The following is a 24,673-nucleotide window of genomic DNA, read 5'->3' on the forward strand; positions in this document are numbered from 1 at the left end:
CTTCTGACATGCACACATTTGTCTGGCGGAATGAGGGAAGCAGCAGCATGTGAACAAAAGCATTTTTTATCAAGAAGGTGTCCTTGGTCATAGCTGTACATTTATCCTCATTTACGAGCAGTGGAGTGCCTGCAGCCTAACACACTTCTTTTTTCAGAGGTTCCCTTGTATTTGCTTTCTGGTATCATATCATGTTAGCATATTTTCTGTTACTGAAAATGCAACAGAAGAAGAGTTAACACTAATCATTCATTTAAACTGGAAATGTTAACATTATTTTTGTAAGTGACTGAATGTAAATGAGGTAGCTTGAATTCCCTGATGACTTGTAATTAGGCTTGTTTTTGCAAAGGGTAATCTTATCTGGTGTTTCATGGTGCCAGCTGTTCACATGAGTCAGTAGGAGTTCCTTCCTCACCCCCATTCCTGCATCCCACCTAATTTTGGAGGATTTCACTTTCTTCTGAAGCATTAAGCAAAAGTGACTGCTGATACAAAAAAATCCCATATATAAGATTTTTAAAATTCCCTTAATTTTTATAACTTTTCTGCAGAAGGAGGTCAAGTTACTTTTATCTTTCTGCCCAGAAACATTTGATTAATGCCATTCATAAAAGATTGAGTGTGTTGTAAAATCATTGGTATGGACAGTTTATAGCTGAAGTACTGTTTGCTTTGAAAGCAGCCACTCTGCTATTAATTTCAAAGTGTTATGGGAAATTTTAGGTTTTGAAATTTTACATTCTTTAGAAATTAAGCACAACTGATAGTGGTTTTTTGGTGTTCTTTCCACAGCCTTTCAGTTTCAGCAAGGTCAGTAGTAAAATAACCCAGACAGTAAAGTGGTTAAGCCAGCTGAGGAATAAAGATACAAAAGGGAGCAGGGTTTGAGGGATGATCAAACTCGTGAGAACAGGGGAAGGAGGGAGATGCGAGAGAGCTGAGTTTTCACCCACTGCAGTAACGTTGAATGTACATGCCTTTTTTTGACATACCTTGCAACCACAATTGGTCATGTCACATGCCAATGGGTATATGTGTTATTGTGTGTCTGTGGAGCCTCCTGACAGGGGCTGGATGTTAGTCTGAAAGCTCTGCCCCCATGTGCTGTCTGTCCTGCCATTTGTGTGCTCCACCGGCTGAAGGGAGTCATTTTTACTGTAAATTAAGCTGTTCTTTGGTGGTCACCTTCTTTCCCGCATGCTTTTTTGACAGCCTTCTCTTAACCTCCCAAAGTCGTCTTTCACATGACTGGTACCATAGCACAAATGGTTTCACCTGGCCACTTTCTGAGAGACTGACACGGAGCTGAACTTGGCACAGGAGGGATGGCTTGGTATTTTTGCTTGTCCGAAGCAATGTTTTCCCCTCTCCAAGGGCACCAGCAAACAGTGCTTTTTTAAAGGGGGCCTCAAAGTCCTTTGGTGATGCCAGAGAATATGATGGCAAATTGTCCTCCTCCTGGGCAGGTGCTTGAGGGCTGCATGTGCAGATCTGGCAGGTTTCTTTCATTGCTTGGTTCTCGGCCTGTTGGCTTCACGAGTGGGTACGATTTGGAAGGCAGTTGTCTAAGGGAGGGGGCATGAGTTTGTAAATGGGAGCGGGTACTCTGGCCCAGAGGTTGTGTTGGCTGGGTGTGTTTTCTCTTCCAGCGCTCTTATCTCCGTACAGCTGTAGCTAACCTACCCGACCTGTAATGACGGTTTTCATTACAGCTCCTCAGCACAGCTGCAAGGTGGGTCGGCGATTTCCTCCACCGCCGCTCCCCCGGCCCTTTCCTTCCCTTCCCTGGACATGCGGTTTGTCATCTGCTTGCACAGAGCCTCCTTGTACTGGGCTGTGGCTTCCTGTACTAAATCTGATCCAAATTTGTGCTGTGAGGTATTCCCTCCCCCTTGAAGGGTGGCAAAGAGGGAAATAACAGTTGAGAGTGAATAGGTGTTGGCTGTGATCTTTACATGTGCTGGCAGCAGATCCCACGACTTGTATTAGCTGCACAAGTTGAACAGATGGAACAAATTGACAAAATCGTGTTCACTCACACTGTGCTCGAGGAGCAGCTGAGTTGCTGTTTGAAGTTGAAAGTTTGAGTGTGGATTTTTTTTCCCCTTGTAGTGGAATTTCTGGTTATATCGTAGAAGCTATTGCCTCAGTGCTCTGCAGTAGCCCAGAGCAGTTAATGACAGCAGTGTGTGTCCTCTGTGGCTCAGTACTCTCAGCCAGGGTTTTGGTGAGGCAGAGGGGAGCATGGAGAGTGTTTCCCTTCTAGATAACGGACTAAATGCTTCCTCCAGTTTTAACTTCATGGTAGGCGGTGAAGTTGGATCAGGGCTGAACTCGGCCCTTTCCTGTTCTGCCACCATCCAGGTCAGGGCAAGACTTCAGCTTTGTTTTGAGGAGAGTGTGTATGAAAGAGGTGATAAATGCAAATATGCTTATGGAGTTTTGAGTGTGATGATTCTGGAATTGTGGTTCATGAGGAAAACCACTTTTTGTTATGGACAATCTTAACTCTTTCCCATATACTTTTCCAAGCAGAGCACTAGGTTGCTCTCAAAGGCTCTGAGAAGGTTGCAGGATCAGAGGGTCCTAATTGCATCCAAGATCCCTTCTTCGCCTTGAGGGGAAGCTGGTTTACACTAGTGCACATTGCATCTGCAGCTTGCTAGCTCAGCTTTACTGGTCTGCACAACATGGGAAAACTCTTGAGGCTTCTCCCTTGCACCTTCTTCTTCTGCTTTCCTTTGGGCAAAATACTGGACATGCAACTGGTTCCTTTACCTTCCCACACACTGACAGGGAATGAGGAGCCCCAAATGTAGGAAGCAGCAGGTGGATAATTTTGTTCCTGATTCAGCTATGAAAAAGAGTCATTATTTCTTCCTACTGAAATTTGTTTCTAAGAGTGATTGCTTACCTGCTTGTTCTCTCTTCCCCTTACCTCCCTTAACTCTTCAGGGCTTCAGGATGCATTTGATAGCGACTGGGAAACGGGGAGGATCACTTACAACAATTACAAAAATGGATCTGATGATGCTGTTTTGGCTTACAAACTCTTGGTACAAACAGGCAACCGAGCAAAGCCCATTGACATCAACCAGGTACTGTATCGGAGTCCATACTGGTTTATACAGGAACACGCAAGTCGTCAGGAGCGGGGGGAGATGCAAAGAGCATGTCGTAGTCTCTTTTTTCATCTTGATTAATTGAGTGCCTGAGTTACACTTTACTGCATGGCCTCACTGACTTTGCTGAAGCCACTTGTTAGCTGCAGTCTGGCCTGTCTTGCGAAGTGTTCAAAATCAACACTGGGAATGCTTGCCCTTGATTATTACTGGTTGGCATGTGTTCAGTGCTGCTCCTGCATCAGACACACTCAGGTTCCACTGAAATTGTTGTGAAAAATGCTTTGCTGCATCCATAGGTAGATGGAGTCTGGTCCTATGCCAGACAGAGCCGATGTTAGACTTGTTGCCCTAAGTGGCATTGTTTCTGGATTGAATCAGATTGCCTTATAGGGTTGACCTTTGCTCAGCCTTCTGCTGTGGCTTTGAATCTAGCATTTGCAATTATTTGGTTAGTTGCTACTGATTTATGCAAAACATAACATTTAAAAAAAAAGATGTTGGTGAATGATAGTGGCAGGGAACTGAAATCCTTACACGCTGTATCATATTCTTGTACCATCATTACTAAATACAGCTATACTGTTGCAGAACTAAGAATGGCAGTTGTTTGAGCTGCCTAAGTAAAATATGTCTCAGGTTCTTTTGCAAGGTTATCACCGCATATGACTGCATTTGCTGTAGCCATTGGTAGGTGGAAACACATTAGGTTTGACTCCTTACACTAAAATAGAGTTCAAACCTCTAAGAAGAAATTCTGCAATAACCTAACTTCTCCTCTCCTAGAGTCATCGTTGACTCCCTGTGCTTTCAAGCAGAAAAATAGCCTTTCTAATGAGCTTCTTGGCAGATCTGCTTATTGTCTTTCTTTTTTTCCTGGCATTAAAGGTGACAGATTTACGGAGTACATTGTTCAAAGTTACTATGGTGTGTAAAACACACTGCTGTATAGCAACATGCAGCATGCTGTCAGGTCTGAATGAAGCTTCAGCTATGAATTAAGCAAAGAAAGGGAGCTGAAGACAAAACCTTCAGTGGGATTTTGTTTAGCAGAGTGTACCAGGTACGCTGTGGAACAAATGCGATTGGACTGCAGCTGCTGATATAATTTCCTGTGCCTGGGAGGGAGAAAAGTGCGGTGCACCCACAGGGGCTGAGCGCTGTACTGTGCAGTTCCAGAGACAGCTTGAAGACATACAGTTGTTGCATATCCTGTGGACTAATTGAATCCAGATCCTTGGAATCCAGCTTTTTTTTTTTTTTTTTTTTTTTTTTTTTAACGGCTGTCACTGTTGTTTTTCATTTCATTAAAAAGACCTGAAACTGGAGCCGAGCCAGAATTTTAAATAAACAAAACAAAAAACCCCAGTAATACTTTTCACCCACAGAGTCCTCTGTCAGAGCTCTGGCTGTGCAGGATTTGGCTACAGAGCCCTAGAAGTGTACCACTGCTGTTTACCCCACAGATGCATTTGCCCACAGTGACCCAAATAACACAGGGCACTCGTCTGCTTTCTTGACGCTGGGCATTTTCTGAATACATAGGTCATAGGAGGCAAGTGTTAGCAAAATTTATACAGATGTTGTTTTATTTTTATAGCTCTCCTCCATTTACTGGGTGGCATTTCCTTCAGTGTTAACAACAGAGGTTAACTGCACACAGACGTGTATAGGGACTCTTGCCAGGTTTTCTTTCCCTTTCTTTAAATATGTTTCTCCAACTTGGTTGTTTTTCACTCTTGGCTGCAGGCTTTCAGAATTCGGATTTAATTGGTTCAGTCTATTCTGGAACCGTCTGCTGATTTAGTGGTTATTGTAAATATTATATAAGTACTAATTTATAAATAACCACTTTCTACCGTCCCTGTAGTTTTTTACATTTTTTTTTCATTGTCAAACAACAGTTTACCGATAAATGACTTCAAGTGAAGATTCATACTCTTTTGCTTTTCCCCTCCTATATGTGTGTTGCATCTCGAGGCCGTTTGTTGAAAGCTTTACGGCGAGAGCCCTGAAAGCAAAACTCATTCTGAAAGGCTTCTAATTCTTTCCATTTTGCAGTTGACTAAACAGCGTCTGGTGGATGCGGATGGAATCATTAACCCAAATGCTTTCTACATCTACCTGACAGCCTGGGTTAGCAATGACCCTGTGGCCTACGCCGCCTCGCAAGCCAACATCCGGCCTCACCGCCCGGAGTGGGTCCACGACAAAGCAGACTATATGCCAGAAACAAGGCTGAGAAGTACGTAGCATTTTGTCTTAATGTCGTACAGTTTATATCAGTGCCCGCACTCCTTCCTTCAAGAACCGGTAACTCTGTAGTTGGCTGATGCTGCACAGGGCTCAGGAGCATAAACAGGACAATATATTGTGTTACTCTGTAATCTCAGGCGACCCATGCTCCGTTGCAAATGTGGCACCACTGCAGGGTTTTATCATACTGAAAAATGAGTTTTATAACTGTTCAAAGCTCTAAAAACTTACAGTAAGCATTGCTTTTTAGTGTCACCTAATAGTTCCGTCTGTGACAGGAAGCTGGAGATTGCATGAAATACCTGCCTATGTCATTCTGAAATTTCATCACAAAGATTATATCATGTTCATCCGCAATTCTTAATACCTAAGGGAGTTTTATCAAGCTAGCTTATATGCTAAGCTACCAACGCTGATACGGTACAAGAGCTACTTAGGTAGGGGAGCAGTCCCATTTGGTGCCATTCACTGTTGTCCTGAGCACCAATGCCAGTTCGCATTGCTTTGCTTCAGCTTGCAATTTTTTGGGAGGATTGCTAGTTGGACGCCAGTGGGGAAGGGGAGAGGGCATATAGGGGAGGACAACTGTGCTTGGAAATGTGATTGGGTAACCAGCTAGCTGTGCTTCAGTGTATCCGAACCCTAGAGCTTTGTGGCAGTCAGCCAAGTCTTGTCTTAATGAAAATTTATAGTTGAGATTATAATAGGGCAAATCATGTTTAGCAAGTCAACTGAATGACCCTGCAGGGTCTGGAACACACAACGGCAGTAAGAAAATGCTTGTTGTGGAGGCTTTTTTTTTCCTTGTCATACAGTAGACTTAGCATTACACTCAAAAAGAAGTATGGCGAGTATTGGTTTGTCGAATTTGAAAGGATAAAAAGTTATGTATTTATTTCCTCAGTAAACCATTACTTTTATATTAAGGGTTTTTTCCCCGGTCATTTGCATCAGTAACAGAACATGGATTTCTGGATCTGACTTTCAAAATACTCAATGGAAATCTTAAAAACCAACCAGCCTGATTGAGCATAATTTTTCTCTAGTTTTGCGTCAGTGGACCTCAGTTAATCTCAGGGAAATGACCTTTGATTTCAAAGGAACTGCACTTGCATAAAAGAATAGCATTTGGATAAAATGTTTAAGATTATGTGATCTTCTACTTCATATTGCAGTTAGGGATTTTTGGCCAGGTGTTCAGTAAAAACCACTATAGCACTGATGAGGTTTAAATACATATATTGAAATATATCTGTTAAATTATATAGAATTGTTTGGCAACTTGATGTAGACTGTGTTCATCCCATTGTCCTGCATGATAAAATATAGTAATCCTCTGTACTGCTTCAGCTTTCAATTTATTGGGGAGTTTTTAAAATGCCACTTCTTCCAAAGAAGTAAAATTTGAATTCAGCACCTTTAAGCATTTTGCTGTGGAGAACAAAGTGTTTTGTGAATCATGCTCTCTGTGTATCTTCTTCTTTCCAAACATGTGGTTTAACACTGCTATCCTCTTCCTAGTTCCAGCAGCTGAGCCCATAGAATACGCTCAGTTTCCTTTCTACCTCAACGGATTGCGTGAAACTTCTGACTTTGTGGAGGCTATCGAGAAAGTGAGAGCTATCTGTAGTAACTACACCAGCCTGGGGATCGCCAGCTACCCAAACGGTTACCCATTTCTGTTTTGGGAGCAGTACATTGGGCTTCGTCACTGGCTCCTCTTATCCATTAGCGTGGTTTTGGCTTGCACGTTTCTGGTGTGTGCCCTCTTTCTCCTAAACCCCTGGACGGCTGGGATCATTGTAAGTTTATTATAAGGGTCTTTGTTGAAGTCAAATTCCTTTCAGCATAGCTCTTGCTGTAGTCGGGAAGGTTTTGTTTATGTCTGGGCCTCTGGTGGAGTATGTATATTGCATCATTCATTACATATTTATTCAACTTGAGGGGGTAGGGTTCATGCTAAAAGTACAAACCTTATTAACCTTAATCCTTTGGCCACCTTTTTTGCAGCTTTAAAGGTTTCTTAGAAAGGTACATAAACTTTTGCCCTTGCTCAGATGCACCCTAACATGAGAAATAAAGACACAGAGGAAAATTAAGAGCTTTATTAAAGTTATTTCTGTTATTTATTCTTTCTCCCCTTTTATCAGACATCGTTATTTTTCAAGGCAGTTGCTTGTGACTAACTTGCCTGTAAATATTGCCACTGATTTCTGAATGCAGTCTCTCTGGAAAAACTGAAATGGTTAGGTTGTATGGTACACACTGTGGAAAGAGTATAACTGAGCTATCAAGGAGAAAGAGCCATAAAATTATAAGCTGAAGAGAATACTCCTCCGTGCTTTCTGCAAGGCACCATAAGCCTCTCAGTAAACATTCAAGTTAAATTGAATGATGATGTTCCTATGTTTAAATTCCATAAACTATCCTATGGTTTATAAAATGCCAGAACTAGAAAAGTGTAAAACAGTTACTAGTTTTTGTAATGTACGTTTATACGACAGGTATGTTAAAAGGTAAATGTTTAGTCTAGAATATTTTTCATAGCACTTAATCAAGCAATTTATGTTATTACTCTTGATTCATTAGCTTATAAAATCATTTATTGTAGTGCATACTTTTTCCCTTGGAAAAGGCGTTTATTTTTGAGTCCACCATTGCTTTTATAAGTATGTCTATCTTTCTTTCCTGCTTGGCTTTAGCAACTTTTAAAGTTGATTCTATAGATTTCCTCCCCTCCCTTTTCCTCAATTTTTTTTTACAAGGTAGATGAAAGAAAAATAAAAGCTTTCCATTAGATTTAACTGTTCACTTTCTCCGTGTCAATCCCTCCAAGTATCTTAAAAGCTCAGAGCCCCGCTGTAACCTGAGACTCATCAGCTGATTACGGTATTGACTTTCTTCTGGGCTTTAAACCTACTCAAAAGTCATCCTCACTTAGATTTGCAGTTCTACAAAAAGAATTCCAATACAGGTAGTTGAAAGTTACTTCTTCTGGAAGGATTGTCCAAGAAACAGGTGAAAAAGAGAACATGCATGTTTTGGGGGGTATCCATGATAAGGAAGAATAAATTGGTTTTATGATAAATTGTGACAAATATAAAATCGATGCTTGGTCTGTTAACTGGTCCTTACGAGAATAATTGAAACTGGCTCTTTAGCAGGTCATTGTCATTAAGCACAATGAAACAAGGAAAAGTGGCTTGTTTTTGGGAATATAGGGTGGCTTTGAGGAATATGTGTTATAGTCACCATATTGTTTTGAAATATCTTTCTCTTCATTTGTCTGGAGTATGAGAAGTTGCTAACAGCTGTTTGAAATCATCTAGGTGGTGGTGCTGGCTCTGATGACTGTGGAGCTGTTTGGCATGATGGGTCTAATTGGAATAAAGCTGAGCGCAGTGCCTGTGGTTATCCTCATTGCTTCTGTTGGCATTGGCGTGGAATTCACTGTTCACGTTGCTTTGGTACGTAAAATCAGGAAGCATTTTCAAAACATTTTAAAATAAAATGGCAATGTTAGGATCACAAATCCTTACTTAGTATCCTAAGTCAGTGATGTGATTCCCAGAAGGAGATTGGTAACAAACAGTTTTGGGTGCCATTCGATTTGTCTCGATAGAGCAGAGTTGATCTTGATGAAGTAGTTCCTAACTATTGAGTCAGTCTCCCAGGAGATAAGAGGGGTTACATTACCTGTGGTATCTCATTGTCCGAGTGATGCAAATATATAGACAAAGTAGAGCTTTTGATACACCTTACTTCAGACTCTCCCGGTCCTTGTCTGCAGCCTCACTGTTGTTGCCTCAGTGCCCTGTAGCTGTTTGTTCCCTCTTGCATGTAGATTCTGCATCTTGTGGAAGAGAAGCCTTTAAAAGAGATTTTCAAAATGACATATAGTATAATATGATCTGTCTGGACCACTAAAATTGGAATGTATTTGGATTCCTTTTCCACTTGAAAAATCTGCACCTTCTTTTCAGAACCCATCAGCTATTAATAGTGGGCACAAACATGCAGTCTGCAGGAAAATAGTTTTCCGATGTGATGAGGAGGAGCAGAGAGGGGGAATTATATAAAGATTTTCAACATTTTCAAAGTTAAGGGTCCGAATTTAGAGTGCACCTACTCACCCAGCTTAGTCAACCTGATGTTCAAAAATGCGTAGAAAAACCAGTGCGCTTGTAAGGGGGCAGTTTTGGGTGTTCAAGATACGTAAAACTCACCTTGCTTTATTTGGTGACAAAGAATAGAGTAAAGGGCTATTTTTCTGTGTTCACATTTGACAATGTCAGCGTTGATTTCTACAACATTTTGCACACTCAGCATAGGTCATTTTCCTATAAGGCTATTCCAATCAATACTTCAGAATAGTTTAAGAATATCATTGTCTTCATAGATTTGAATATTGCTGTATTAAAAAGTAGGAAAGGATGAGTGGTCAATGTAATATAATTTCACGGAGGAGGTGCTTGTAGTCTGCTATAATCTCTAGTATATTAGTACTGTAGCAATCCAAAAAGAAGTGAAGGGAGGGGGCTGGGAAGTGGTGGTGAGATTGGATGGGAATGCCACGGGCCTTTTAGACTCAAAAGGAGGACTGGTAGACTGCTAAGAGGATCTGATGACAGTGAAAAAGAGAACAGGGATCTCAGCACACTGGAGATGGCCAAATACTGGGAACATGTTTTAGATGATGTACAAAGTTGGGGCACATAAAGTGGCAGGGTGGAAAGAATAATTTTAAGAAAAATCATAGGGGGGAGTAAGGTTAAAGAGCAGTAACTGGATCCCTGAAGTGGTGACATCTTTTTTTCCCCTACTGCTATGGATAGTTAGGCTTCTGGTGGTAAACCTGGTTGCTAGGACTTGCAGTAGTTTTGGAAGTGTCAGAAACTAATGGTGTACAAGAGGAAGAAAGAGAGGACAATTTCTTAGAATTGAAGATTTAAAATAGGAAAACTGGCATAAAAAAAGGGCAAAACACTTATTTGTTTCTAAATGGGAAGAAACTAATCTAGTTTACGGGGGAGTGGAGGGGGAGAGAGAGAGAGAGGAAAAAAAAAAAGTAAAAGTCACTCGTGGCTGAAGGTAGAATGCGAAGCAGACTGAAAATTGCATTTTTTCACATTGACTCTGGAGTCAGAAACTTTCAAACGTAAGCTTTAAATAAAAGAATGCCTAGTAGACCTCTGATGATAGCAGCAGTACTGACCTTCACAGAACTTCCTGCATATGAACAGTCAAACCAGTGTTGCATAAGCAAAACAGGCAATGCTGGAGCTGTTGGTACAGAACTTAATTGAACTTGTTTAAGAGTGATTCATAATCCACTTGTGGCTCAGTTCTCTGCTATCACTTGTGAATTGTGACCCCTTTTTTTTAATTCTGCAAATAAATTCTGAATCGATAGTAGACTCTTGTATTACGCATCCTTTAATTACACACATATACATATGTTAATATAACTTGTTAATATGTTTGTGGATCAGATCCGTAGCTCCCATTCATGTGAGTTCTCTCATTGACAGCTGCCTTTACCCTAAGGAGGATTCTTTATCCATTTATGTATATGGGAATGTAAAATGTCTTGGGTACATTAATTTTCCATAGACCACTTTTAATCTTATACTAAAGATTAATAATACATGGTTTGGCTACCTACGAAAGTGAGGGTTGGGAATCTCACTCCACATATACCCATTTTTGGTCTGCTTGTCCAACCAAATAACTTTTTAATGTGTTGACTGGTTTCACCCCAAATTTGTCAGATAAGTGAAGATAAGCTGCTAGAGAAGAGAGACGTAAATTTCAGGACCAAAAGGAAGATAGCTGCTTGAGCTCATATCTTCATAGGCAGTAGAGAATTTGCCGAAGAGAGAGCGCTTATGAATCACAGGAAGATCAACCAGGTTCTCGTCTTCTTAAACTATTAAGTCATACAGAGAAGACAAATTCATACGAAACAACAGCATTTGGGTGTTCTTGATACAGCTTGTTCACTAAGGAGTTGGAGGGAGAAACACATTTCACTAGTCACACTGTTGCTCAGGCACTACCGTGTTCAGCGCTATTCCTATGGCAGTGTTATATGTAGAGGCCCGTTAGCTTTGAAGTAGTAGAAGCTGCAAAAACATTTCTTTTGAGTGAAATAGAAGTGTTAAAAAAAACCAGAAAAGCAGTACACAATCTAGTATTACTTCATACCAGTCCTGTTGAGTATGCTGACAACTTTCCATCAGTTGGGAGCTTACTGTGTGTAACATCTGATGGTCTGGAGCTGCGAACCAGTGAGAAGAAATGCACTGTACCAATGGGCACTTCTCTGTAAAGGGAGAGGAGGACCTGATGTGCTAATAAATGCTGCTGTGGGTTTCACTGTGTACCTGAACTCAAGCTACCAGTCCTTGGTCTGTGGCAAGTGCATGGGAAAGCCTGCATCAGTATTGGCTGTTTTTACAGCAAACTTCCCATGATGGTCATGGAAGCTGCGGCCCCATGAGAGTGAGAGGAGTAGCCCCGTAATTTTGACACCCAAAGTGCTTTCACCCTGAAATGAATTCTTTGGAGGTGGAAATAATAAGCAAAGCTGGAGACAGAAGCCTACGGATGCAAGCAGGCATTGTTTCCAAAATTATTCCTGTGGTCTGACTCTGTAATCAGTGCTTACTCTGGTTGTGTGACTTCAGCAGCAGCTATGTGGTATGGCTGCAGGTCAGCCTTCTCTGGAGGGTTAGCCAGCTACAGAGATACTTCCATAAACTGTAGTTTGAAGTAATGAACTGGTGAAAAACTGTGCATGCTATCAGAGAGGCTGTTTGGAAGGTTGTATGCATCTGTCTAATGAAATGGATTTTGTTGTTTTACAGGCATTTTTAACTGCCATAGGAGACAGGAACCACAGGGCTGTTCTTGCATTGGAACACATGTTTGCACCGGTGCTGGATGGGGCCGTGTCCACTCTGCTTGGAGTGTTAATGCTTGCAGGATCAGAGTTTGATTTTATTGTCAGGTAAAGCATTTGTGTGTCTCTTGACTTTCTTTTTAAAATAAAAATAAGTATGCTTTTAATTTTTAGTCACTTCAGTGTATCTGTCATTTTATTACTATGCATGGTGTGTCAAGCATGCTTACGTCATGGTCCTGCTTTCCCTCTGTTTTATTAACTCCTTGTTACATGCTAGACGCGGTAGTGTTTCCATTGCTGGTATTAAAATCTGTTCCAGGAAAATCTGACTCCCAGCATGAAAGAACACAAAAATGGCCCTCTTTAGCAAAGTTTGCTAATTCTGGGTTTGAGTCAGTTCAAAGCATCTGGTATTGTCCAGTATTAGCTGGGTTTGACCTTTAACCTTTAGGTCCTCCAGACTTCTTGTATGCACAAAATTTTTGTGCGAAGGACACGTGAACCTACAAACATGCTGCAACTGTGCTGCAAGTGACTCTCTCCAGGCCTTCTCCTTCTATCATTATGTGAGGTTTACAGCGATGTGTAACAGGGAGAGGAAAAAAGCCCTGTTGGGGAGCTGGGGAACCATAAGTATGAACACAGAACTTCATATTAAAATTTTGTAAAGCAAAGCCTAAAGGCCCTTCTGTTTAGAACTACAGGCAGACTGTTTCTTGTGAATTTAATTAAGAATGTGAATTCGTCAAGTATGAGAGGAAAGCAAGTTTTTCGTTGAGGGGAATTTGAGAAGTGCAGTGAAACAGATCCTATTCTGTTCCAAACAACCTGTGAAGCTCTGCGAAATGGCTAATCTTAGAAGTAACACAGGTTCTTTGTGGCAAACTACAGCACAAAGAAAAATAATCCAAGCCCTGAAATGGAACTGAGGTAGAACTGGGCCAAATAAAAATGCTCTGAAAGATGACTTAACTACTTAGGTAGACATAAGCTGGATAGATGACTACACTTAGCTGATAGCCATTTGACAACAAGAACAACAAAATGTCAGAGGCAGGAACTGAGAGAATGGCTGCCAAATCTCATTAAGATTTTTTGTTTATGTGAGTAAGAGATTTGAAGAAAGCAGGCAGTTTGCAGTTAGACCTCATGAAACCTACATGAGGATTATTACTATACAGATATTGCATGTCCTGAAATAGAATTTTTATTTTTTTCTGAAGTCAGTATTTTTTACTTTATTTTATTGGAGTTGAAGAATTAAGGTAGAATTAGTCTTTTAGGACCTGATCTTGTAAGGGTTGGAACGCTTTGACATATAGGTTACTTATAGATTTTAACCTAAATTTACAGGGGTACATTTGGTATGCTACTTTCCTACTTAACAGATGAGATTTTTGGCAGGCATATTTTTGTGTCATAGCAAATGGAAGATTGCAGCAGCCCTTCTCACCAAATTTGGATTGGATGTTCTCTCAGTTTATAAAATGAGCCTTTCAACTTTTCAACTTAGGTTATTTTACTTTTTTTGGCCATCAGTTTCTCATTTTCTAGCACAATCTGACTTTAGTTTGCCTTGTTTAAAAAATAAAATAAAATAAACTATGGGAGCCTGAGCATTGTTATAGTGGGTGAAGAAGATCCCAAACTTCCGGAAAGCGATAGATTAGTCCAACAATGTGGAAGATTAAGTAAATTAACAGACATTGTATACACCAAGTGGTCAGAGCTATAATCCTCCTGTTTATCCTAGCGTTAGATGGATGAGATGCAAATGTTTTTAATGCCTGTTGTTGATCTCTGTCCCAGTATAAAGTTCTGGTGGTTTATGTTAGCAGAGTAGATTGGCTTGCTGATTTTTGCTAATGCAGATCAGAAATTCCCAAATGTTTACAATAGCAGGATATTTGTAGTTTTACAGGAGTCTGATATATTTGATCAGATGTGGAAACAGGGAGGCAGTAAAGTTTGTTGCCAGCTAGACAATGTAATCAGCAGACCCATTAGTAGCAAACTTGCCCTCTGTTCTTCTCCTTTCCCTTCTCCTCCAGGAATTTACCAAGACTGAGTCCTTGAAATCATTAGTTACAACGCAGCCCTAAGTTTAGTCTGAGCCCCAGCTGTGCCGAATACCAACTAGCAAGGCTTTACTTTTACTGACAGGTTTACCTTGGTATTCATGAAGGATCCCAGACCTTAGCCCTCAGTGGTGGGAAAGGACAACCACTTGTGCACTTTCCTCTTCTTCCATAGTACTTCAGCCTTTATGTTTGAATTGGCTGACGCAAAACAAGAGTATTCAGAGATGCTAAATTGTTCAACAAAAGATTAGCCTGCAATGCAGCTCTGCCATTGTGGAGTGCTCTTACTCAGTACAATGCTGAAGCTTACTATAGAATGGGCAGCATTTTCTTCGCAGAAAGCGGGTTCCTGTGTTGTAAAAAGGTTGCAATTTGAGCTATTTGGTAAAACTGGAACTCACAGAATTCTAGGCGGAAAGTTGTGATTAATGAACAGCAAGGGAAACCCTTACCTGATACACTGGAGATTTAATTAGAGATTCTGCTGTAAGATGCAGAAGCATTTCACAGTGGATTAGCTGCTGGGAGAAGAGGGCTTCTTTTCCTTCTAGGCTAAATTGTTTAAATTCTACACCCTTCACTTCATTTGTTTGCTTCTGCTGGGTTTTCACTAATGGGGGCCCCTTTTCATTGTATTTGTGCTTTCATTCCATTCAGCTATTCACTGCACATTCCATATTTTTGTGTTTGTGTAACACATTCATAAATAACATTACATCCTTCCAGATTCTGGGAAATTAACAAATGTAATTTTTTTTCTTTCCTTTATCAACTAACACTTTGGGTTGTGGAATGTAGCTTCTCTAATTCAAAAGGTAAAAAAACCTATATCTATATATGGAAAGTGATACAATTATTTAGTACAATGTTAGTAATACTTTAGATTTAATTCAGTACATGTATTATTTTAGTATATTTAGCAGTGATCTGTAATCCCTTATTTTTAACAATATTTGTGGCTATTCTCTCCCCCAAACACCTTAAACCGTATTTCAGGTATTTCTTTGCTGTTCTGGCAATCTTAACCATTCTGGGAGTTCTCAATGGATTGGTGCTGCTTCCCGTTCTTCTTTCATTCTTTGGACCGTACCCTGAGGTCAGTAAAATTAATGGTGAACAGAAGAAACAGTACTGTCTCTGCACCCCTGCCCCCCGCCCCCGATCACCCCTCCTTTTTAGAAACTCTTTATTTTATAAATTCTCTTGGATTTTTTTAGTGTTCTAGTTTCTTGCTCTAGTTTTTTTTTAATCTTTATTAAATGTGCTGTTTGTTATTTAGTTGATATTCTTCTACTTATATTTTAAAGGTTTTTTTGTAAGCATTGTTTTAGAGGCTGCAATTGGCAAACTTACTACAAGTGCAGGATTATTTATGGTTTTAAAAGCATAACGTGATGTGCAAACTAGTCTGTAAAATAAGGATTTTCCCCAATATTTTGCAAAAGACACTTTGTTTTGTACACATACCTTCTTTCCTACGTCACTGCCTCTGTTGCTTTCCTCAAAATATTTAACTGAGCAGACCACCAGGAAGGCCTGTGTGGACCAACATACACCAGTGGTGGTCCACAGACCACACCTTGATAACCAGGAGTGGTCTGCCGGAAGGTCCCCCCTGTCCCGTTGTCCCCCCCTGCGGTATGCTCTTGGCTCAAGCAACATTTTTGATGGGTGGGACACTTCACTTAGATGTTGATGACTTTGCAGTATAAAGCCCAAGTCCAGGAGAAAAGGATTCATAGATACCAAATTTGTATTTGGTTGTTGATTATTCATTACCTGCTCTATAGTTAACACAATTACTGTGTTATGTAGGGCTGTCTTTATCACACCTTAGTAGAATCAGCGTGCTATGCTTCACGTGTCTCTCTATATATATGTATGTGTGTGTACAAGAAGTATTTTTTTTCTCGTATTAGTAGAACAGTTTTAACCACAGTGTGTAATCTCTTATATTCCTGACAGTATACATGACCTGTCCCTTACTCAAGCAATGTATATGTGCATATGTAATCACCACAGACATTGCTTTTATGTGTGTGTCCATCTCTCTTTGCAAATAGACCCAGAACCATACTATACATACACATTTGAGATAATTTTATGAAATCACTGTTAATGTATGCTGAAGGGGGAGGTCCACGTATTATTTTTGTATTTATAAGTGCAAGTGCATGCACGCACACACATACATGCACTTCTGGAGACAATGATACCCAGAAGAATCTGTGTAATGTTGTTTACGTACATATCCTCAGATGGCGATCCTGTCTCTTTCTAGCGTTAGTTTTTTCAGTTCAGTATAAATGTTCATAAGAAAACTGGCGCTAAGGTCCTTGTGGCATGGGAGGATGTATTTGGCAGAAGAACATTTGTGTCAAGCACTAATGATTAAAAGGGTAATGCTATTGGATGTTACTGAATGCATTGTCATTATCAGGTTTCTCCAGCCAATGGACGAAATAGATTACCCACACCATCTCCTGAGCCGCCCCCCAGCATCGTGAGGTTTGCACTGCCACCCGGGCACACGAATAATGGGTCAGATTCCTCTGATTCAGAGTACAGCTCTCAAACCACAGTTTCTGGCATCAGTGAAGAGCTTCATCACTATGAGGCCACCCAAGGCCCTGGGGCACCAGTCCATCAAGTAATAGTGGAAGCCACTGAGAATCCTGTCTTTGCAAGATCCACTGTAAGTAGCTCGCATATTGACTGGCAGGAGGGCAAGAAGAGCGTTTGGGGTTTTTTAAATTTAAATCTATTTGGTTTTGTGGAAAGCTCTTTCATATTTCTGGCTGGTTATGCTTTGTGACTTTGTGCCAAAACTTGTAAGCACTGAGTGAAGACTTTCCTCGTCCTCTCCTTTAGAATAAAGTTGGGGGTAAAATGATGGTCCGAAAGCAGAGGTCTTTGGCGTGTATAATTGCTGTTACATCATATTGGCACCAGCCACAAGAGAGAGCTCTCAGTCTGTTTGATGACTGTTCTCAGGGAGAGAACAGGGAGAGATTAAAAGATCCAGGCCTCTTCCACACAGCTCCTTGTGGATCACCATCTCATATACCTCTCTGACAGCACATTTTGGGGAGAAACATTGATGGAGCCAGAATAGAACAGTTTCAGGGTTGTACCAAATCTTGGGCCTGTTGCATGTTTCCACTGGGTTGGCATAACTGCAGTTTCAAAGGAAAGTGAAAAAGCTCTGTCTCCTACCCCTGCTGATGCTGCATGCTGAGCTGCAATGCGGATCTGTTTTTGTTCAGCAGAGGCCTAGAAATAGGTACAAGCACAGCCACATTTGAAGTTGGTCACGGTTTATTGACTGATGTGGCCGCTGCGCTTCACGCTTTTTACAGAAATCAGAAAACAGATTCCTATAGTCTATACAAACTACCCTACTAACATCCTGTGTATGTACCCTGCGTGGAATAGAGCCTTTTGCAAATGCCTGCAACTCTGCTTGTTGAACGAGTTAAGATCAAGTGCTTGTCACCCATCCCTTTGAGAAGATGGACCCATATGTAGGAATCTTACAGTAATGTTTTCAGCTGTCATCCTGTGTTTTTCTGAAGGCATCCTCTCTAGGTTTTAATAACTTCAGACAAAAAGTATCTGGAAAAATCAACAATTATCAGGCTCCAGAACGTTACCTTTGTAGAGTTAGAGCCAGGACAGCATTATTATAATTGTTCTCAGCAGTGAGTGAGCATAGTATTTGTTTGCCTCGCTTTGTCAGAGGCCTGATGGTGCATCTCTCTTTCAGGTGGTACAGCCAGAGACAAGGCATCAGTCGAGTCCCAGATTACAGTCGAATCCAGAGTCCAGCACGCAGCAGGCGTGGCGTCAGGGCAGGCAACCCAAACGGGAAGCGAGGGAAGGGCTGCGACCACCTCCTTACCGCCCTCGTAGGGACGCTTTTGAAATTTCTACTGAAGGGCATTCAGGACCTAGTAATAGGGATCGCTTGGGCCACAGGGCTCGTTCTCATAACATGAGAAGCCCGGCGTTCGGTGCCGTGGGCGCCGTGGGACCAGCGTACTGCCAGCCTATCACTACTGTGACTGCCTCAGCTTCAGTGACTGTTGCTGTCCACCCTGCAGTGCACAGCCACAGCTCTCGGGGAGGGAGCTTTCCGTCCTACGAGGGATACCATGAAGCTGACCATGGGCCATTTGAGGACCCCCATGTGCCTTTTAATGTGCGGTGTGAAAGAAGAAATTCTAAAGTAGAAGTTATAGAACTGCAAGATGTTGAATGTGAAGAAAGGATACCTGGCAACAGCTCACAGTAAGGTAGGTCCGTCTCCTGTAGCTGCAAGCTTTGCCTGTCCCAGGCAATGCTGTGATCAAAAGAAAAGGGAAAGATAAAATTTCTCTGAGGTACCTTTCCTTAAGGTAGGTTTACTTATTGGTCCCTGCTCATCTTAAACCTGCTGACTGTGAATATAGTACATTTTGCACTAGAAATCAGGTTGGATAAGATAGTACTTTACAACACTGAGAAGTTATAGTGGGTTCAGACATGAACTACTCCCAAGAGCCTTGCAAAGTGGGTAAGTAGGTCGTAGAATCCCAGCTTACCAGATGAGGAGAGTGAAGCAGAGATGAACGTCTTCAAAGCTGTGCGACTGCGTTTACTGCTGATAGGTCCTGTCTTCTGATCCCTGAACCAAGCACGTTCTAAAACATTATACAGAATGATGCTGCCTAGCAGAGTGTAAAATTGCCAGCTACTTTAAGAGTTGTCTTCTCTTGAGTAAAACTCCTTGAAAGAATTTGAAGTCCGCAGTGAGGACTGAATCCCCCTGGAAGATGGGCTGAGTGAGAGGTGGGAAGGCCCCACCACGCCTAGTGCGCTGCTGCATGGCAGGGTGTCCCCTGCGCTTCGGGGGCCGTTCAGAGACCCACCCAGCGAACCTGCATGCTGGAGGAGTCCTTGGGCCAGTCTCTCCCTTGGCAGCGGCAGCCGCAGTGACTGCTGCGGATTTGCATGGGGTAGAGCTGACCTAGCAGGGCATTTAGTGTGTTCCTGTGAAACAACAGATACACCCAAGAACTTGTGAGACTTGATACCCAAATCGCTGTCTGTCTTCAGGCTGGCAAGAGAAGGTTACAGGAAACAGTGCTGTTTAGAACAGATGGGATATTTTAGCAGATGTTTGGGGAAGAATAAAGCTGTTCATTTTCTTGAAAATTTTCCATGAATTTTACAGGGAATACTTTGAAGGGGAGAAACGAATTGAGTTTTTACCCTGAAAGCTTTCTGGGGCTTGTGCCTGAAAAACCATTTCTCACTATTTTAACTCTGTTTTTCTCTTTTGGAGGAAAGAGGAAGTGTAAAATAGTTACTTAGCTGCGGATCCCTGTTTTCTCTCTTTGCTTTTCAGAGCTTTTCAGTAACAGTTTGACTAGAGCAAACCATTTTATTTTGGTTGTAGAACTATTTGACATGTATGCATGCACGCGCACACATGCATGTGCACACACACACACGTGGAGAGGTTTTTTGATAACTCATAATAAAATTACCTTCTGATTTGTAAAATGTTTCTCCAAACATCTCAAAGTGCAAATAGACACGAATGCCTTTAGCGTTGCAGTCTAGAAATGTGGCAAGTAATAGTGTCCTCAGAATAAGGAAATACTCGGGCTCAGCTTTTTCAAGCTGAACTGCATGGTAATAGGAGATTCTTGACTGTGCGCAGTGTTTGATGTAGCTTATTTCTCCTTGAAGTGTTCATTGATTTTGACTGAATTTGTGGCAGGTATGTAAAGCTGGAAACTCAGAACTTAAAGCATCCACATTTTTTTAATTGGCATCAGTATATCTTTACCAGGAAATTCATGACTGAGATGAAAGCAGAGTCCATGTTTCCTGACTGCTAACTGTAACCACAAGAATCATGAAATGAGTTTTGGGTTAGCTTGATTTGTTTGTTTTCCTTGAACTTTAATGAATGTTTATTTTCCTTCTCTCTTTATTTGTAAAGGGTAATAACTGAAGCAAAGAAGAGGCCAAAGATGGAAAACTGTATTTCCAGAACTGCTTGAAGAGAAGAACTGCTTGAAGTTGTAGAAGAGGACATGCTGCATCAGGACAACAGTTCACTGTTACTGTAACCTATTGTATTATTTTGTTAAATATTTCTTTAAGTATTTAAAAGATGTACACATATGTAATATACAAAAGAACAATGTAAAGTAGTATAATCTGGAGTCATTTGCCTCTGGGCAATAGAATGGGGACAATATTGTGTGCGCTTTGTACTTTTGTACATTGATCTCTGTGCCACAACTAAGCTTAATCTAGTTTTAAATTTCAGCATAAGTTGCTGCTGCTTAAATATTGTATAATTTACTTGTATAATTCTATGCAAATATTGCTTATGTAATAGGGTTTTTTTTTTAAAGGTACATGTCTGTTTAAAATATTTTAAATTTGCGTATCACAACCCTGTGGTAGTATGAAATGTTACTGTTAACTTTCAAACACGCTATGCGTGATAATTTTTAAAATAAGCAGATATGAAGAAAAGCAAGTTAATCTGGGAGGCTTAAATAGATTTAGCTATGTGCAGGTTTTGTTTTGCTGTGTGTATCCATGTGTGCATCTGGAAGTGTGCATGCTTTTGTGTGTATGTTCCTGGTGTACTGTAGTTTCTCTTTTACTGTATGGTAACACTTAGTGGGCTTATAAACCCACTGATGCTGATGCGAGTCTGGCTTTCCCTGTTAGTAGGCACTAGTGAAAACTGAGTTGGTGTTTACCAACATATACCATAGACTGCCATCATCAAAGGCCCAACTGAAATAGAAGATAAGACAGGGAGTCGAGGTTTGGGCTTGTGGTTCAGTTTCCCACACTCTTAAGGACTTGGTTCACATGACTTCGGTCAAGTCACTTAACTGCCCCATGCCTCAGTTTCTCATTCTGTAAAATGGGTATAATTACACTTACCTACCTCCCAGGAATGTTGTGAGGCTTAATTACTGTTCGTGTAGTGCTTTGATTCTTTTTTTTTTTTTTTGCAAAAGGTGCCAGGTAAGTGCAAACACTATAACCATTATTTTTTCACTTCCAAAGGTGCTGGATATTGAGAGGTGCTGGTGGTTATAGAAATTCAATGAGCATATGCCTAATTTCATATCGATACTGTTAACTATGAGTGGCTGGATAACTGAGTGGTTTGATGGTGAGCCACAGCTCAGCTGTATCCTTACAGCATTGAAAACAGTATCTTTGGTCACCTTATTTTCATGGCAGGAAGGAAGTAAATAGTAAGTGATAAAAATCAAATGGAAGGATTAAAAAAAAAATCTATTTTCACTTTTTAAATATAAATGGCTTTCTGATGGGTCCAGGACTGTAATGACATGTAAGGCCTGGGATGTTCTTTTCTCTATTGTTCGTGTTTTCCCATGCTGCATTGGCACTTTTAATTAAAACAGCTAAACTGGGATCTCTTTGCGAAACTAATTTAGCTTTTTGTATTATTATTTTTAAACTAAAGGGGATTGCTGCAGGTGAAGGGTCTGAAAAAAACACTACAGTCTGTGTTCCAGTTGGAAACGAGCCCTAAGAGTGGAGAACCTTAATTTAAAATAATAGAACAAAATTTTTCATTATCTCTGTGCTCCTCTTTCTTCCTCTTTTTTTCTGCCCTTCTCCAAGCTGTTTTTTTAGAGCAGGTGGATGTTCAGTTGTGTATTCAGAGCCAAACGAGCACAACCAGTGTTCAGTTTCTAAACCCAGCAGTGGTGGGGCTTTTCTTTAAGTACGATGCCTGAACTGCAGTGGCCAAGTCTTTGATGGGAAAGTGTTTTTCTCCAGTGGCTTCAGGGAGTCTATCTTTGCCCACAGACCTTGCCAGCATAACGAATGGGGATAATTAGAATGCACAAATTTCCATGCCTTTTTTGCTCACTTGAAAACACTTTGATATGAGGCACTTGTTTACAGATCTCCAATGTGAATGCTCGAAGAGCAGGTGGCGAGAGCCTGGTGTCATTCCCGTGATACATAAGCTACTGTTTCAATGCACACTAAGGGTTAATGTCGCAACTGCCTACTGGTCCAGTTCACTGTTTAACGTGAAAACTCTTAATGACAAAAAGACGAGGGGCCCCAATTTAGCACTAGCAGCATAGTGACCTCAGATCATACAAATTCTGCAACGAAATTGTATGATACTAATTGGAAGCTACCTTCCACCGCCAAGCGTGTGCGCTCCCGTGTCAGAGGTCGGCGGGGCTCCCACTGACACCGCCGCCGCGGCCGGCTGCCTCGCGCCCTCCTCTTCCTCGGGAGGGAAGGGGGCCGGGGCCAGCCGTGGCGTCTCCCACCTGCCCCTGCCCGGGTCCTCCTGCGTGCTTGTGTGCGGGTGAGCTGCCTGCTGCTTCGTGCACAGTGTAGGCCGCCTTCTCCGATGGTCACATTGGCAAGGGGAGAACTCAGTGGCTGGCAACGTATATTTTGTTTTGGTTTTGTTTTTTAACTTTTAATCATGGGTGATATTTATATTTTTGTATCATAAGAATGTTTTCTTACAGTATTTGTCATGCCAGTTTATAACAAACAAGATGCAGGGATTTTATTTCTATTGGAAACACTATTACAGCTATGTTTTTACTGTTTAATGGATTTTTATTTGTATAGAGTGCTTACTAATGTTAAATAGGAAAGAGTATATAACATTTACATTAAGGACTCGTCGTAGCTTTTAGTGTAAGGAGTTAAAAGGAAAAAAATATTCAAACTGGGTCTCATTGCCTGCCTGTTTTGGTAGGAGTGGGTTTGTGTCATTTCAGTTACAAAGATAAAATTATGCCATATAATTTATTTATATGAAAATTTATTTTTGTAGTGTACATAGTAGTCATCAAGTCTTTTGACAGAAGTATATTTTTAAAGAGTTTATATGTAATGATGATACCATTATGTTTTGGAACACTGCTGAGATATGATTACGGTGCACACTTTTCCTTGTAAACCCCCTGGCAGAAAAGAAAGTGTTTAACAGTGTTAAGAGAGAAAGAGAGTGTGAGTATTCATACAATTCTGAACTGTGTTTTAGTTACCATTTGTGATCTAGTGTGGTTCTCATTTTAAACTTTGAATGGAAATTGTACAAACTCTCTAAAAATTAATGTTCAAACACTGATAGAAATTCTAACATGAATAAAAAATATTATAACTTATTGGTTACGGATTTGGTTGTTTATAGAATGCTTCTTTATGTACTACTGGTCAGCTGCGTGGGTACAACCATGCAGTCACTCTGATTTGGAGCATGAATTTGGGATGTTTCATTATTTGGGATGGTTGGGAGATTCAGATTGCCCATTTTGGAGCAGGAATCGGTTCTAAAATCCTGTCTAAATTGTAACACGCTGGTGCTTCTCCGTTGATTCTGTTGCCCTTGTTGATGTCTTGGGGGACAGGTTTAGGACCAGATTATACCTTTCGTTCTCTTTCTGAACGAAACGTTTTGTGTAGACTTTGAACCCTTGGGTAACGCAGTTTATGTACAAGTTATTTCTGCTCAGAAGTGGGAGGAAATCCTTTGTCTTTTTCCATCTCTGTGGTTGCTCCCTGAATTGGATTAGAGAAATAGTCTGTTTTTCCCACTTTGTGGAACAAAAAATAAATAAATGCAGAGTTCTGGAACCTACAGCGCTCCATAAGAAGGGAGACTCTGGACAAAACTCCTCCCGGGAGGTGTGCTGCTGACTGCAGGCCAGGGCACCGGTGCCCGTGCAGGTGCTGCTTGGGAAGGAGGGGAGGCTGCTGCGGGCAGCGGGGTGAAGGTTGTCGGTGGCAACATCTCTCTCAAGTCACTTGCTGCGTCGCAAACCTCAGCGTGGCTTGTCCTGTGCAAACATACTCGCCTGAGCATCCACCGAAGTGCCGTGGAGCCAGTGATCTTCTACTTTATCCTATAACCCTTAGGTGATTCTTTTCACGAGTCTTCTAAATTTCTCGTAAACAAAAAGCCCAAACATGTCTTGGGATAATTTATAATTCAGCCTCTACTTTTCATGGCCAGAGGAAATACAAATACAACTTTTTATTTTATGTTTTCTGGGAGTTTAACCAGAAAAGGGAAAAATACACTGAAAGGACTTGAACTGCAGAACTCCTCCAGATGTTTTTTTGCTGCTCAGAATACTCTCCTTCAGATCCTCAGGACCAGCCAGACTGAGTCAGGTTGCAGATTTCGCCTTAGCAGGTTACAGCCCGTGAGAACAGTGGCCACTAAAGTCTTGCGTTAGCTCAACTCACTGACTTTGCCTTTTGTGTCC

General features: G+C 41.1%; 1 protein-coding gene across 9 annotated transcripts in view; it reads left to right on the forward strand.

Annotated features, from left to right (window-relative positions):
* Positions 1-23,564, forward strand: part of PTCH1 (patched 1) — a 70,713-nt gene extending 47,149 nt beyond the window's left edge. For 8 of the 9 annotated variants that reach the window (XM_087741639.1, XM_087741640.1, XM_087741647.1 and 5 more), the window contains 9 exons: positions 2,959-3,101; positions 5,187-5,370; positions 6,903-7,183; positions 8,711-8,848; positions 12,251-12,393; positions 15,366-15,465; positions 16,810-17,064; positions 18,136-18,664; positions 20,362-23,564. In XM_087741639.1, coding sequence (XP_087597765.1) covers positions 2,959-3,101; positions 5,187-5,370; positions 6,903-7,183; positions 8,711-8,848; positions 12,251-12,393; positions 15,366-15,465; positions 16,810-17,064; positions 18,136-18,663 — 1,772 coding nt within the window. In that variant the 3' untranslated portion in view covers position 18,664; positions 20,362-23,564. The remainder of the gene's footprint in view (positions 1-2,958; positions 3,102-5,186; positions 5,371-6,902; positions 7,184-8,710; positions 8,849-12,250; positions 12,394-15,365; positions 15,466-16,809; positions 17,065-18,135; positions 18,665-20,361) is intronic. The other variant, XR_015700956.1, reaches the window with a different exon arrangement.
* The last annotated feature ends 1,109 nt before the right edge of the window (positions 23,565-24,673 follow it).

Source organism: Nipponia nippon, unplaced genomic scaffold (genome assembly GCF_047370975.1).
Source record: "Nipponia nippon isolate SJK-2023a ecotype South Korea unplaced genomic scaffold, ASM4737097v1 scaffold_8, whole genome shotgun sequence".
Lineage (NCBI taxonomy): Eukaryota > Metazoa > Chordata > Aves > Pelecaniformes > Threskiornithidae > Nipponia > Nipponia nippon.